Source organism: Anoplophora glabripennis, unplaced genomic scaffold (assembly GCF_000390285.2).
Source record: "Anoplophora glabripennis isolate ALB-LARVAE unplaced genomic scaffold, Agla_2.0 scaffold369, whole genome shotgun sequence".
NCBI lineage: Eukaryota > Metazoa > Arthropoda > Insecta > Coleoptera > Cerambycidae > Anoplophora > Anoplophora glabripennis.
The window spans coordinates 448,249-464,002 of NW_019416678.1; the positions used below are offsets into that span (position 1 = coordinate 448,249).

A 15,754-nucleotide genomic window follows, 5' to 3' on the forward strand; every position below is an offset into this window, starting at 1 on the left:
CCCTCCCGCGCTAGCCTAAGGGCCACCTTAGCAAAGCGCATCCCAGGCTGCATAGCCGCACTACCCTACCCAACCATACCACACATAAACATGACACTACCCCCGGGGTTTACACAGACGAGCCGGCGAAGCAAGAAGAGCGCCAGAAGAAAGGGCCCTAGCCGGCGGGGCCCAGCCAGGACAAAAGGAGGTCCCACAAAGCGCCTACACCGGCCGCATTTGCGGTCGGGGTAGACGACGGATGGGGCCCACCTACGAAGGCTGTCCAGGCCTACACGAGATGAGGCAGGATAAAGAGGGATAATCCCCCTCGATCCCAAATCATTGAGGCCAATTTCTAGCCATAGAATAATGGCGCACTTAAGAATATTAATTGTAACCTCAAACCTCAATTTGATTTTAGCGGCAATTGCGTACGAAATAAAATATATAATTTTATTTAGGGGGCAGGGGACAACATGTAAAGTGGGATGAAACTAGTCTAAGGTCACGCGACTGAAGGCATTTTCAGACGGCCGATTTGTTATAGCCATTATGTGGTATTAAATGTTATTACAAATTTTACACAAATTTGACAGTATTTTTTTAAATATTGTGTTACTATAAAAAAAAGTAATTTCCTAATCAGAAATAGAGTTGCTTTTTAAATCAATGTAGCGCGATTTTATCCTAGGTCACTTGACTTAGGGTATATATACACACTCCTATACTTCTCTCTCTCTCTCTCTAAACCTCCCCTACACTCTCGGCCACTGGAACGCTGCCTCCAGTAATATATGATCTAAGCATGCTTCACTCCTTGTGCATGCAAACTCCATAAAAAAAAATAATCAATCACGTGTCGTAACATCACTGGACTGGTGGGTTGGTAACCCAAAAGTTATGGTTGGTAATTCCCCCATTTGTGTAATATATTTACCTATTTCATTCCAAATATATTAGAGCAGGAACTGAAAAGTTGATATCACGAAAACGAAACTCTTAGTTTTATAATAACATGTAAAATAAACGATTTGATAAAACGAGTTAACTTATGTTGTGTCTCTGATTATTGCTCATTATTTATTTCTTAATATAAAAATTCAGATGTCCAAGTATTTCAGAGATCAACTGAACAATAACTATGAAATGAAGTTGCCCCTCCTCTCAAAATATAGAGTAAATTCATTCTTACATTATTACATTTGCGTTGGTGAATTGACTGTTGACATTTTCTGTTGTTATTGTGCTACATTCTTTTTTGAGAAGATTATAGTGTTAAAAAACGTTATAAATAATGTCTAGCTCGCGGTCTAAAGACAGAGATCCCAGAAACTGGCGAAATTATAACACTGGCAGAAATTCAAAGCCAATCCATTTTCAAATCACTCGTCAAGATGGACGTGATTCAGGTATTTCCCATCAGCAATAATTTGTGTTTTAAGAATTTGTGCATTAATAGTTTATTTTTACCAAGCTTAATAACATATATACATACAACACCATTTTTGTAGAGATTCAGCGTTAGATACCCAATATATATGATGGCAAAAAAGATTTTAAAACAATTTGTATCAGATATATTTTTTATTTTACTATCTATCTTATCAGGACAAAATATCCAGTTTATTAATTTTTTAGCTAAACAATTTTATCACAACAAAATTCAGTCTGTTTTTTTAAATGTCTTCAAATTCCTACAAAAAAATATATTTAAGATAAAAAATATACCTAATTGTTGTTCAATAATGGGCGATTGCCTCAAAAATGAGTAATCGAGTATCCTCAGTTGTTAAAACTTAGAAAACAGGTACAGAAAAAAAAAGAACAAACGCGATTCTTTGTCATTAACTTTTCAAAAATAAACTGATAAGACGATTTCTAATTTTAATATCTCTGTAATGGGCTATAAATTAGTTTTTAGCTGAAAATGTTTGCTATTATTAATACCAACAGTGACCAAGTAATTTAAGTGAATTATAAAATTTATATTACCATTTTGATAAGGAAGTCTTTCTAATAAAAAGATAATTTATTTCAGGTAGGTACATCAAACGTATTAAACATTTCGAAAACTTAGTACTTTTCATGTCAAAATAGTATTTCATTTACATTGTGTCTCCAGATAAATGAAATGGCTCTTGTAAGAGAACAAAAAATTGTGTTAAAAATGCCGTTATGATTGAAGGAATAGCTCTTTTCATTTTTAGTTTACTTTGGATTAAAAACGTTCTGAATTATTTATGAGTGGAAATTATTAATTAAATTTTTCTCAAAAACGGTAAATTTTCAGGAATTTTAATAAGAGTAGTTTTTTGTGTAAAATGAAATTTGCATTCTGATCTGATATGTATGCAGCACTTAACCTCAAAGTTATATTTTAAAATGTCACCGATTATGAGAAATGTCATGTCTAACGACATCTAGTTCTAGTAGGTAATTTAAAATCAACAATAATGATGTAATCCCCATAAACTTACTTGTTGCTGATCAAATTTTAATGCATTATTGTTGTCTTTTAAAATCAGATGCGACTAAAATTTCACATATTTTTCTTAAATCATTTTAATAGACACTTATAAAAAGGAATCTTCTCGTCTTATCGTCACACTGATCCATTTTTGACCTGTCCTGATAGTAATCCCCATTGAGGTCTATTTTAGGTACATATTTATATTTTTCTTTAGTTACACACCTTAGAATATTAAAATCTATTTGTAGTAATAATATCTGCATATAGGCAAAAATGAAACTCAACACTTTAATGTTTATTTTATTTAATTTTATCACATGTTTATGCTAGGTTGAGATTAACAATAAATTTCTATTTATGCTTGTTTCAGCAAGTTTTGAATTATTAACAATTACCTATCAAGTGAACAAAGAAAGCAAGGTATACAATACACTGAAATGTATCACCAAAAACAAGTAATCTAAAACAAACTAAACCGAAAATATGTTATATTTGTATTTTAAATTTGTATAATTAAGATGTGAAGGAACTTTTAGTATTGTTAAAAATAATTAAACAAAACTAGGAAATTTTGTAAAATCAAGATAATTGTATTAACTTCACACAGTGTCCAGTGCAAGTATTTGACCTGTTATATCGTTCATGTATATGCAATGAATGACTCCACCAAATCAGCTCCTTATTCCACTCTATCTAAAATGTTTATTCTTTTTTCCCCTTTTATTTCGACTCCCAATGCTAAGATGACTGGGTGTTTACATCCGAGATTTGGCATCCGTCTTCTCTTTCCGACAGTGTAGTATTCTGTTTCATGAGGATTATCAGTCAAAAACAGTATATTTTCGTATTTTTTATATCATAGTTTGTAAGAAGTTTATGTTGCAGTTTTTTGTCTTAAGTATAGGTCTGAAGAGTTTGTTAAATAACTTTAAACTGTGTTTAAACTCTTTCAAACAAGAAAATAAAAAAATGCCCAGGAGAAATGTAAAACAGTATATTGTGAGAAAATAATAATGCATAGACATGTAGAGCAGTTAAGACTCGAGAACGAACTATATGACTGACTGACTGACTGACACACTGACTGACACTAACTTCTACATCGTAAATGTAAACTATATAATCCTAAATAAACTGATGCCTCAGCATTCAATCCATCAACGCAGCTCCATTGGTCCCTATACGGAGTGTCCCCAACTGCTATCGCTTACAGTAAAAAGTAGAAATGATGGCCTTCAATGGGAATAGTGATAAGTTGGAAGGTAATCTATGAATGCTATCAACTTGCTGATAAAAGCACTTTGTGCCAGCTACAAATGTTTATATTAATATTCTTGATCCATATTTCAACACTGGAGCTCTGCAGAGGCCTGAACCATATTTTTTAACAGGTGACAGAGGAATAAAATACTTACTTACTTAAATACTACAAGGGAATATAATTTATAGAAATCGAATGAACTGATGAAATTTCGAAAATAATATTCTTAGTGACGGTGTCTCCAATATCTGCCACTGATTGATATAACATATACAAAATCAGTGAATATTTACTTTTACTTCATTAAATCATGAGCTGAATTTTCATTAATGATTATTTTCAAGATATTTTTGTAGGTGGGTTATTTTTACATTCTGTATGAAGAAAACAGTCATTTGGGACATATTTTGTGGGATTTTTTTTTTGTTAAAATAATATAAAGGATGTCTCCTTTTCTTTTAAGTTGTTATTTAAAAAATAGAAATAAATAAACCATGTATATTGCATATTAAATATTTTGATAAAATGTTTTAGATGGTGATAGGAGGGATCTCTATAGAAGAGATAGGTCTAGAAATGACCAAGAAAGAAGATATCCAGTTAATGAAAATGAAAGATCAAGGGCTGGTGGTTCTCACCAAAGGAATTATGATAAGACAGCAAGGAAGTGCCACATGGGATTTAAATACGTGCAAAATCTAATAGAAAGTCGTGATCTTGAAGATATTCTAGTAACACTGAATAATGACAGAAAAGGTTTTAAAGAATTGTTAGATAATCCAAATACATCAAATGATTTGATTGTTCTGTTAATTAAATTACTTTCCTTAATATGTGCTAGTAATTTTACAGAATCCAAAATCCGTCTTTTAGAAATGGCTTTCAACAGTGAACTTGTAGACAATTTAATAAAGTTCATATCAACAGTAGCAATCCAGGCAGGTTAAATACGTATATTTTTTTATTTTAAGTACTATAAGACTAGGAGTAACTATATCATATACCATGGAGGTTATTTTACACCCTCATTGGCACCAATTCTTGACTATCATATATGCCTTGTGGAGTCCAAATAATTTCTAAAGTATTTAAAGAGTGATGGTGACACTTTTAAGTTTCAGTGGCTATTTAATAGATACAAATAAATCTAAAAATATTTATTCGATTTAACTTAAGCACTAGTATATATTTATAGAGTATTCTCAAAGTTGAATTATTTTTTTTTAACAAGATATAGAACTCATAAAACTAGTAATTTTACCGAAAATCGCCTAGTTGTTTTTTTTTTTGAAAATTTACTGCAAAAGGCCAGTGTAAACAATAAATAGTGTCTTTTTTGGTTGTGGTTTTTTGTGAACACATTTACGAAAAGAATAAACTTGTAAACATGCTTTTAATTCCCATGCAACCACAAAAATCTAACAGTGAGTACTAGATTCATAGCAAATCAAATTGGAATGGCACACAGTAAAGTATGGAAGACAATAAAACAGAGTCCATTTTATCCATACCATTATTAAAGAGTACATTCGTTACAATCACCTAGTAAGACTGCACACATCAAACGAAAGGTGACAACTTTGTACAATTTTTGTAAATTATAATCTATTGATGATTTTGGGAAAAATTACCTCTTTTTAAGAGTTCTTATAAAACTTTGAAAACACCCTTATTATTAAGTTCTATATCATAATCATTCAAGATTGCCCAAGATCCTGAGCGTGGGTTGTTTTGTAGGTATGTTTTTTTATTAGCATTTATTTCAGCTTATTAGACAACAGTGTTTAAGAGGAAAATATGTTAGGTACCTACTTTTATGGCTTATGTTAAACCAAATAATAAATAAATATATACCTACTATTTTACTTTAATGTCGAAATATTTCCAAATGTGTGTATCAACTGCCCCTGGCATAATTAAATTACTCGTAATTACATCAAATTAAGCCCCGTATTTATTACTAAAAGCCGGCCAAGTTTTATCAAAATCGGCCAAATAGATTTTGAGATATGTATTTGAAAAAAAAGTTTTTTTATTAATTTCTCACACCTTTACCTCAAAAAACAAAATTTTAAAACATAGAAGTTCATATGAACTTTTGTTTTTATTTTTGCAAGTTCTATCGCCTTTTAAATTTACCCAATTAAAGGATGAGACACCCTGTATTGTAGAATCGACAAGCAAATTGTTCCTAATAATTACCATTAGGTACTCAGAGGTTTAGGTGAGTGGTGAACTATAACTTCCTTAAAATTGCAAGTCAAAAAAAATGTTTTTATTAAATTAGAACATGTGTTAAAGAGACAGGATATATACTTGAAATAATTACTTAACTTGAGATATTCTCTTCATTAGATCTCAATATGCAAAGTTGCGACAAACTTTCAGAGCTGATTCCTCGCTCCAAGTTTTTTCTGTCAATATCGACAAACATAATTTCTGATCATTTATATTACTCAAGAATCATTGAAGATCAAGATTTTAAGCTTGGTACAGTCTAGTTATTTTATGGTATCTACCTACATGTATAATTTGTTCAAAAAATATCCAGTGCCGTCAGAGTGAGAGATTTCAACTGTCAAAAAAAGTCATTTTACCTTACAGGGAATCTTTTACACATTTGTATAAACCAAATAAAACTTTTGTGTCGAGTATTTTCATAGAATGCAACCTTCACGGTAAAAAAAACTAGGCACCTTTCAACAACAGATCGTAGATAAAATTAAAAATTATTTTGCTCTTATCAACAATTGGAGGTATATAATAATAATTATTAAAAGGGTGAATCTATTTGCCTAACTATCTTTTACTCAAATAAATGGGTCTTTGTGCAAAATTCCAGATTCTAATTTTCAGNCGTCAGAGTGAGAGATTTCAACTGTCAAAAAAAGTCATTTTACCTTACAGGGAATCTTTTACACATTTGTATAAACCAAATAAAACTTTTGTGTCTTTGTAAACAAATTTGACTTCCAGATTTTTGTAAAGACCTTTTTTTTTAGACAATTTCTCCAGGTCTATCTTTGTAAAGCACCGATTTTCAGATATCCGGTTTTGGCGATTCAAGTAACGGGTTATTCGAATAACCGGTTTTAGCAACTATTCGAATAACCGGTTTTATCTGAAATCGGTTTTTACGGAACCCGGTTAACCGGTTTCACTTTTTTCCAGTTTTTGCCAGCACTAAAATGTACGCCTAACTTTGATATGATTTTTGAATTTTTAGAAGCGTAGACAGTAAAAATATGAAAAATATTCAAGAAACATGGGTTTTATTTGGATATAAATATTTTTGTTTCTAGGGTTCTCTCAGATGCTAAGTAAATTTTTAAAATTTTAAAACTCGTACTATCATGCTCTTTTTAACTTATATGTTACTGGGTAAGTTTTTAATTAAATCATACGTATAGGTAGCTATTATAAAGAAACTAAATTGTACCAAATTCGAGGCCTATATCTTCTGTGAGGAACCAACGCTAAAAATTTTTCGCGTGTAGCTGTTACACCCTGTGTATATTATTTTATTATTGCAGAATGCAAAAGAGAAAAACAATAGTAAACATTTCTGGAATGACACTGATGAATTTTGGAATAACACAATGAATATGTGCCAAAATATTCATGACTTAATGCGATTAACAACTTGTGAGAAAACACTGAAGATTTTAAAGGCTATGAAAGTATATATACCTGTGATAGAAAATAATCACCTAATACACATATCAGGTGAAATAAAAGAAAAAATAGAAAACCTTTGTGATGTGGTGGGAAAAACAGTTGAGGAATTAGAGAAAAAGCATGCCAAAGACATAACAATGAATAATACACCGATTGAATTAGAACCACCAGATGATTTTAGAAATATAAGCGTTTATCCCACTGGAGAAGAAATTACATCCCTAGAATCTCCCTTCTTAAGACCTAATGTAATAAGTGGACCTTACCAAAATGTTAACCACTACTTAGACGTGCAATTTAGATTACTAAGAGAAGACTTTGTTGCACCTCTAAGAAGAGGTGTCTGCAAATATTTGAAAAATACTAATGAGAGACTTGAAGATGTTAGAATTTATAAAACTGTACGTTTTTTAAAAACAGAAACGGTTAATGAACAAAACTGCTACCGAATCCAATATGATTTTACAGGTAAAAAGAAAACATTTCAATACGAAAATTCTAGAAGATTTATATTTGGTTCTTTGCTATGTTTTACGAGCGATCATTTTCAATCTGTTATTTTTGGTAAAATCGTTCAACGTGACATAAAGGATTTGGAACAAGGACATCTTATTATTGGTTTTAATGAGGATGTAAATTTACCAAGAAACATATTTGAAGAAAATTATTTAATGGTAGAAAGTAAAGTATTTTTTGAGCCGTACTATCAAGTATTAAATGTGCTTAAAACAATTCAAACGGATGACTTTCCCATGGAAAAATATATTATAAGGGTGGAAACTGAAACTAGTGCACCGGATTATCTTCTGAACATCAACCCCGTATTCTATACAATTGAAAAGCATACATTTTGGCCGTTAAACTGGAGTGACAAAAAATTTTATGGTTTAAACAATGCACAACACGATGCTTTTAAAGCGGCATTAACTAATGAATTCTCTATTATTCAAGGTCCTCCTGGTACTGGAAAAACATTTTTAGGCTTAAAAATAGCACACACATTGATAAATAATAAGTCGTGTTGGTACAAAAAAACTCCTATGTTGGTTATATGCTTCACTAATCACGCTCTTGATCAGTTTTTGGAAGGTTTATTAGAAGTTACTGAAGACATAATAAGAGTTGGTGGACAATCCAAAAATGAACGTCTCAATAAATACAATATCAGAAACCATAGACATATTAATAATGCAACCGTTATTCAAATGTGGCATCAAGTCAGAACGCATCTGCAGAATATCTCTACAATTAATGAGACACTGCGGCAGATTGACTTAAATGCAAGTATAGTGGAATTTTCTGTATTTTCTGAGGTGATTGCAGAATATCATAACAGTTGGTTTTCCAAAGCCACAAATGATGATATTTTAAACTGGTTATTCGGATCAAGACAAGACACTGAAACGGTGAATAGACGTCACGATGTAATACAGGTATTTTATAATTTTAATTACAAGTTTGTATGGTCATTTTTATTTATATAACGTATGAAATAAATTATTTATTAATACACAGGGTATAGTCAGAAAAAAAATCCCATCCCATTGTGGTAGTCTCAATGAGATCGAAAAAGGATGATCTGTGTATAGAGTGCTGCAAAAGGGTGTGTATGTGTATTTTTTTAATAGAACACCATGAATATTCATTTTTATTCCAGTTGAAGCCTCCTTAACTTTTCTGTATACTAGGACTGTGAATTAATTTTGAGGGATTATAAATTCAAGGGTTTGTTCTGAAAACTTGTGTACATTATTATTTTTCAAAGTATTGTCCATCCCTAGCCACTACTTTTTCCCATCTTTCTAGCAGCATACAGATTCCATATCAAAAGAACAACTCATTTTTTGATGCTTTCAACCAATCGATCCAATTTTTCGTGTCTTCATAACGTTGGAAGCGCTGCTTAGCCAGGCCCTGTTCCACGGATCAGAACAAGTAGTAATCCGATGGAGTAATATCTGGTGAATATGGCGGGTGGGATAAAATATCCCATTTCAGCGTTTCTAAGTATTTTTTGACTTCATGAGCAACATGTCGTCAAGTGTTGTCGTGTTGTACCTTTGCTCGAATTGCGGCCGCTTTCCAATGCTGGTTTCATTCGGTTGAAGCAGCTCATAGTACACAACACCAAGCTGATACCATCACATACAGAGCAAGAGCCTCAAACCATTAATATTTGGCCTTGCCATTGATGTTGCGTAACCAGGCAAACCACGATTTTTTACTTTTAGGATTATCGTAGCATATCCATTTTTCATCACCATTGACGATACAATGCAAAATCCCCTTTCTTTTTTAGCCCAGTCGGGTTGTCATTTAACCGGGAAAAAATTAGGGACCACAATTTTATTGTTCTAACCTTTAGGGGGGATCAATAGTAGTGTAAATTCAGAATCGCGACTGAATTCCACCCCTGCATCAGCCGCCATCTTGAATTTAAGGAAAAATTGTTTTTGCTCAATATCTCGGCCATTTTCAACTTTACAACAAAAATGGTAAGGACTTAAGTTGTTGCAAATGTGATTTCCTACAACTTCTTTTGTTACAGATTTTACCGTGCGATCGATATTTTTCATGTTAAGGGGGAAAATAGTGACAATAGTGATCTCGTTTGTTATTGACTTTACGACATAAATGTACATGAACAAAGTTGGAAAGAATTATATTTTCTACAATTTTGATCTCTTGGCCGAGATATTGAGCAAAAACAATTCCTTTGAAACCAACTCCCGCAAGGTCCTACGCTCGCGTATTTACCGCTAGCGTAGGACCTTAAATATTGGTTATAGCGAAAAAATCAAACAGATCAAAATTGTAGAAAATATAATTCTTTCCAACTTTGTTTATGTACATTTATGTCGTAAAGTCAATAACAAACGAGATAATTCAATAATTATACTTTGTCACTATTTTCCCCCTTAACTTGAAAAATATCGATCGCACGATAAAATTTGTAAAAAAAGAAATTGTAGGAAATCGCATTTGCAACAACATAAGTCCTTACCATTTTTGTTGTAAAGTTGAAAATGGCAGAGATATTGACCAAAAACGATTTTTCCTTAAATTCAAAATGGCGGCTGATGCAGGGGTGGAATTCAGTCGCTATTCTGAATTTACACTACTATTGACCCCCCCCCTAAAGGTTAGAACAATAAAATTGTGGTCCCTAATTTTTTCCCAGTTAAGCCCTTTTTTTGTCTAACCCGACTGGACTATTTTGCCGTTGAAGCAGTCGTTCACATGTTTCTTGCTTTTCAATCATATCAAGTGTGTTTAAACGTTTAAAAACTGTTGGGCAATCGACATTTAACGATTCAGCAAGTTCATCTTGCATTTGACATGAACTTTTTCATATGACCAAGAGATTCTTTGTCTACTGTATCGAAATCGCCACTTCTAAAATGTCAAAATCAATCACACATTTTTACTGATCGAGTATTTTCACCATAAGTTTCTAACAGCACTTGATGACTTTCAGCATCACTTTAAATTAAACAGGAAAAGTAAAACTTCCCACAAATGGTTTTTGTTGGTTCGTAATTCGACATGTGAGAAAAAATATGTTATTTACACTTCAGCAAAATGACACATAATAAAGCCTAAAGACAGAGTTACAGAAGTGTCCGATGCGATCTAGCATAAGATATACCATCTATTATGAATCTCTTAAAATTAATTCACTGTTCTAGTATAATCCTAATTTTATTTTGGACTTAATTGCCATGTTGCTAACTATTCATTAATTCAAAATTCAGTCTCTTGCATCAGAAGCTAGTGTTAAGTAAGTAGGTCTATTTCGTACGAAAATAGTAGGTCTATTTCGTACGAAAATAGTGTTGAAAATAAATAGTTATATAGGAGCTCAAATGAACATTTTTTTGGAACTTGATAAAAAAAATTAATTAATGTAATGTATCTTTTTCAATTTCATTGACATTCCCATAGTGAGATTGTTTTTTCTTTGACCAAAAGTAGTGATAATTATTAATGATGAAACCTGTAAAAATGTCGAGTTAATTTTCGCAAACATCTACAATTTTTTCATACGTAATCAACTAAGCAGATTTTTACTATTGAATGTTTATTAATTGTGATATTGTCTGTGTTTACTTATTTTTAAAATTTTTTACTATTTTTATTTTATCAGGTATTTCCATCACAATGAAAATAAAAATAACATTTTTAACAAATCAGTAGCGGGACTCCTGAAATCTCGATGTCGTTTTATCGATATACCACCACATTTAAATTTTTAAATGAATACTTATCATCAAATAAATAAACAGAAGTTTATAAAATTATTTATTTAGTCTAAACAGTAAACCATGAAAGTTGATTTAAATGTCCTTTATATTTAAAGGTTTTATGCATACATACTCAACAAATTATTGATATTCCACGTCCTAAATTTTTATTAGGTTTGAAATAAAAAAACATAAAATACTACCTGTGATTATTAAGTATTGTTGAAAAATTAGAGCAAGGAGAAGTGTTTAGGATTGAACATATTTGGAGACGACAGTTATAAGAGGTTTAATGGATCCGTTAATCTTTACCGGACAAAAAATTTGTGTAATTATTTCGTTTACATACAAATATTGTATGTTATGCATTTAATTACATCTATTGTTTTTTAAACGTTTAAAAGGAGTAAAAGAAACTTCGGAAATTATTCATATCAATATTAAATTATTGTGCTTTCTGGTTTTATGCACGGTGAACATCACTGGAATGAGTAGACTTCTTAAACTATTAATAGAGGTACAAAAGAAAGTCACAGAAGATATTTATTAAAACCTCTACAACAATTGGATAAAATTTTCACCGACAGTTAGAAAAAAATATTCCGGTAAATACACACTCATGAGAAGAACAAGATTTATAATATTATGCAGTATTTATATTTATTTAATGCATAAGTACCATTGTTTATTAATATCAATGATTGCTCCTAAAGAAGAAGGTACATAATTATGTTAACAGAAAAGGTATCATTCTAAAACTATTCAAATAGTTGTAGATATATATAACCAAGTATTTAAGTACTTAACATTGGGTTAGATTAAATACATAAAAATAAACAAAACACAAACGCAAACACATATTTGTAATGTTGAAAAGAAACAGCAACAGTCAATACATGTGATAGAAGAGAGCAAATCATTTCGGCTAGCTAAGACTCCTCGATATTATATCGATTCGATTGGGCGGTTTCTCGATATTATTTCGATGGCATAATTTTAAGAGTACCGATATATCGATATTATTTCGATCTCGATTCGGAATCATTGAATCGACGTTTCAGGAATCCCTGCACAGACTAGGGTTGATTTTATAAATTTAGTCGTACCTAATCAAAAATATTTCACATTGTTCTTAAAATATTTAGGCAATCAAAATAACTAAAAGTCAAATATAAGACATTTTTTTTCTTTTCATCTACTTTCCATGGGAATAGATAATTATTTATTTTAATATTACTCTCATCTTTAATTATTAAGATTTAGAGAATATTTGGAAACACATTAATTTATTACTATTCAAAACATCAAATTGACAAAATTGAAGTAAAATTTGGAATTCATTTTTTACTTTATTTTAAAGGTAGATAAATCTATTAACTGAAGTCTAACAGTATTTAAAAAATGTATTGTACGACTTTATTTGAAAGATTTAAAAAATAGAAATTTATTTACCTTCAAAATAAAATAAAAATATGACTTGCAAAACATTCAAGTTTTATCTAAAAAAATAAAATAATTTATAATAATAGGTTCAATATTAGAACAGTTTACCAAACAATACATTACAACAGTTGTATCAAAACTTATATTGGAAAATTGTATTTTAATTTAAAAATCTGCATTTGCAGTAGATCTTGTAAATGTAATAAACATTATATTGAAGATGGGCATTATATTAAAAAAAAAAATCCAGTAAAAAATTCTCGAATTTGTCTGGCAGATCAGTTATGTTATTCAATGAAACAATACAAAAATTTTAGAAAAATAAAGTCGGCAAAAATAAAACAAAAAGCATCCAATTATTCCCTAAATATTGATAAGTGTTGGTTGAAGACTGCATAAAAAGTTACCTAAGAGTTTTGAGAATCAAAATGGAAAAAGTTTTTGAATGTATACTATGTTATAGTGTTTATAGTAAAACCCTTCAACAATTATCTACTTTCTTGGAGCGACGTATTTCTGATAAAGTAAAACTAAGTTTATAAAATCAACAAATTTTTATCACTGATTGTATTTTGTATTGAGGCAGAAGTACGCAATTAAATAAAAGGGTCATATATTATTGAATTAAGAAAAATTGACAATACCCTTTTGTTAAAGCAGACGTTGAAAAAAATTAAAAGTTAGTCCTTTTTAAAGCTATTAACGCAATTCTATGCTCTGATTTTTTTACTTTCATACCAAGAAATAGGAAGTCCAGGATTCCAGGTTCAATTTTTTTTTTCAAAGTATAATAATTGTTTTACGAGTATAAATACATTTCTCTTTTATGTAAATTCAAAGAAAGTCAAATATAAATGATTTAATTTTGGGATTATCTCGGAACTTCGAAATTAATCCTAGGATTTGGAATGTACAAAATATTTTGATCCTAGTACTTTGAGGTTCCGGAATTCTGGGACTGGATTCCTTATCTACAAAGGCCAAAGTTTTAGGAAATAAATTTTCTTGTGATTTCACAGCAGATTGAATGTTGTGTTTCGGAAATATAAACCAACACCCTATATATGTTTGTACATATTTTGCTAAATGTTCTGTTAGGGTTACAAAAATAAAAGTTTAGAGAACTACTAAGGGAAATCTGACCAAAAGAGTGTCCTATAAGTAGAATAGACAACCAAGTCCTCGTTTTTTACCCATGTTTTCCTTATTACAAATAAATCTATGAATCTTTATATCGTAATACCACATATACTAAAAAAATATTCTAACTGAAAAATTGCAGTGTTCTTGAAAAAAATACAGGTTTGATTTAAATCTAATTTAACAAAAAACATAAAATTCGATTGTTTTTCTAAGTACGTATTGTTTTGATATTGAAAGAAAATTTTCTAAAACTGGTCCTGATCATTTTTTTATTGGGTATAAAGGCAGAACAGAGAAAAACAATAGAATGTTATAAGATATGAATATCTTTTTACCATAAGCTCTAAAAAAACAATAATTTGATACATAGGTATGTAATAATTAGTTTAAAACTTTACATGACCAAACTCCAAGAATTCTATTTATATACATTTTCTTAAATGGGACGTTTTGTTAAAATTTGTACCAATATATTTCAGAAAATTTAAAATTTTATAGTAAGACAGAATTTACAACTGTTGGAAATTTTTGTTCACATATATAATCTAAAAAAACGATATATTTTGAACAGGGACAAGAAAATCTAAACACAAGTAATGGTTATCCAGATGAAATTGACGAAGAAGAGGAATTTGATATTGAAGACAGAGAAATTCGCGATGACATATTTGACAATATAACAAGTATATCTTTCAAACCACTCATTAATGTTGGAGACTTAATTACAAGAATGAACAAATTACGTTCTGAATTAAATATGTTGCAGACAGATATGTCAATAGACAGATTAAGGAAGATGTTGGCGGAAGAAGACTTGGTATATGAATTGCATGTCTTGGAAAGGAACTGCAGATATTTACAGGTACGAGTATTTTATTTCATAATTAAAATCATTCGTTGTTTTAAACAAATACAAATGGAACTTTTTATCCAAATTAAAAATATAAATTTTACATTTTTTTTTTAACAAAACATTAATTGATCTGAAATTATTTTGTTTTATTAAGGGGTAACGCCACTCTGGAAGTTAAAAAAAGGTGATTTATTTTCAAGGAAAAATTGACACAAGATATAGTGTCGGGAACAGAAAGGCAATATTGTTCCTTTTTTTCAGGTAGCATTGTGAATTTTTTCAAATTGTTTTTGTTTTGCCTGTCAGCATATACCTTCAATCAGCGATGCTTGCTCCATATAATTGGTTCTCATGAGTTACAATAAACAGTTGCAGTGTGCTGTGTGTGGTTGCGTTCTTTTTTTCCTATATTCTTCACATAATAATACATTGTTCAAATCATTTATCAGAAAATCAATATTTCCTAAATTCTAGAGTTGCTTTACCCCTTAAAGTAAAAAAACTGTGTGTATCCACATTGGTACAGACCTATAAGTATATTTTTATATAAACAATAAACAAATAAGTATATTGTTGTTGTGCCTTCAGAATGCCGCATTAGAATATTTTTAGCAACATGGGTTAAGTTATCTGGTTAAAAACAGCCATCTTATTTTCTATAGAATTGTGACTGTGCTTGG

The 15,754-nt window shown here is 30.5% G+C and overlaps 1 protein-coding gene across 1 annotated transcript in view; it reads left to right on the forward strand.

Moving 5' to 3' along the window:
* The first annotated feature begins 1,199 nt into the window (after positions 1-1,199).
* LOC108908160 (NFX1-type zinc finger-containing protein 1) overlaps positions 1,200-15,754 on the forward strand; it is a 44,653-nt gene continuing 30,098 nt past the window's right edge. Inside the window, 4 exon segments of the mRNA XM_023455223.1 lie at positions 1,200-1,391; positions 4,248-4,651; positions 7,247-8,824; positions 14,793-15,083. Coding sequence (XP_023310991.1) covers positions 1,277-1,391; positions 4,248-4,651; positions 7,247-8,824; positions 14,793-15,083 — 2,388 coding nt within the window. The 5' untranslated portion in view covers positions 1,200-1,276.